General features: G+C 41.8%; 1 protein-coding gene across 1 annotated transcript; it reads left to right on the top strand.

Annotated features, from left to right (window-relative positions):
- The first annotated feature begins 546 nt into the window (after window positions 1-546).
- LOC112192431 (dehydration-responsive element-binding protein 2G) lies at window positions 547-1020 on the top strand. Its single transcript, XM_040516417.1, has 2 exons — window positions 547-918; window positions 998-1020. The coding sequence occupies exons 1-2, from the start codon at window positions 573-575 to the stop codon at window positions 1018-1020; spliced, it is 369 nt and encodes a 122-aa protein (XP_040372351.1). The 5' UTR covers window positions 547-572.
- The last annotated feature ends 577 nt before the right edge of the window (window positions 1021-1597 follow it).

Below are 1597 nucleotides of genomic sequence, written 5' to 3'. Positions count from 1 at the left end.
ATTCTTTTCCGCAACTCCATAACTTGATGTACGTTTGAAGCTTCTCATTTGCATACAAGAATATCACATATTACTAACATAACTAAGTCAGATGTGACTTGGCCTAGCTACTACAAAGTAGCAAGTAACAATAACAAAACATCTAAATTAAATCTAATTGTTGAAGTTAACAAGGACGATCAAGCAGCTGGCCGGTTTTCCAGCATGATATGAAACTACTGAAGTGTGTGTATTTACATGACAGTGTAGCTTAAGCTTCTTCTCCATACATACAAGAACACGTGTCCCCAAATAAGGATATGCCGATATGCCATCAACTTTATCAGTTTATCTTCAAGCTTAAGGAGCTTTTGAAACAATGTCAAATACTAGACAGCTGTCCCTTGACCGCTTGACATGTGTTGATCAAAGGTCGTCTGCTAGGGCAACAGCTAGCCAAGCTGTTGCTCTACACATGTCCACTTCGCACTTTCTCTCCCAACTATTTAAGTATCACTTTGCCTTATCCCATCCCTGCATGTCGTCCCAGATTTCCCAAAACCTACTTACTAAGGCCGTGTTTCGGTGAGACCATGGACAATGACCAAGAGAGAAAGGTGACGAGGAAAGCCAACATGGGAAGGTCGAGAAAGGGCTCCATGAAAGGGAAGGGAGGCCCTGAGAACGCTACGTGCACTTTCAGAGGAGTCAGGCAAAGAACTTGGGGCAAATGGGTGGCGGAAATACGTGAGCCCAAACGCGGTGCTAGGCTTTGGCTAGGCACTTTCAACACTTCCACGGAGGCAGCGCTGGCTTATGACGATGCGGCTCGAAAGCTGTACGGCTCCTCCGCCAAGCTCAACTTGCCGGACCACTCCTCCTCCTCCTCATCCTCCTCCTCCACATCACCGTCTTCGAAAACGAGTTCTGCTGATAAAGGTTGTGGTGAACACAAGCATCACTACTACAAAAAGGGCCTAAGAGGACTAATAATATGTGTGCCTTTTGATACCTATAGGGACAAATATGTATCCCCATTGAGCTATAGAGACATATATCATATGTGTGCCTATTGTTTGTGTTCCTATTGCTAAATGGCACACATATCTCAAGCTCAAGTGTCCCCAAATAAAGGAGTAGCTCCCATGGGTCTCTCTACACTACAAATCTGTATCAAGTATTGTACTACAGTTGTAAAAATACATAAAAATATACTCACTCTTGGGGACACTTGATCTGTGCCCATGACCTTTTTTTTTTCCTCGGTTCCCTGACCATAATAGATTCAAATCAATCCTGGACAATTCCAACAGTAAAGTACTCCAATTTGCAGTAGAAACCATATCAAATAATAAAAACAGTAATCGCAATCCGATTAATGAATAAGTATTTCAATGTTACAATAGAATAAGTTACCATATCCAACTACAAAACTTCAATTCAGTGGATCATTAATACATGAAAAAGCTAAGTACTTCAGCAGCACTTGGTCCAACAGTCCGACCCGCTCCAATATGAAATCAACTACCTTTATACACATAGTTCCTGAATAGAGATTGTAGCAGACCAGCAAACTGCACAAGTATGTGAATTATATGATCAAAGCAGCACTTAATAA

The sequence above is a fragment of the Rosa chinensis genome, chromosome 3 (genome assembly GCF_002994745.2).
Source record: "Rosa chinensis cultivar Old Blush chromosome 3, RchiOBHm-V2, whole genome shotgun sequence".
Taxonomy (NCBI): Eukaryota; Viridiplantae; Streptophyta; class Magnoliopsida; order Rosales; family Rosaceae; genus Rosa; species Rosa chinensis.
The sequence above is the reverse complement of the archived record's forward strand: the minus strand, read 5'-3'. Positions and strand labels throughout refer to the sequence as shown.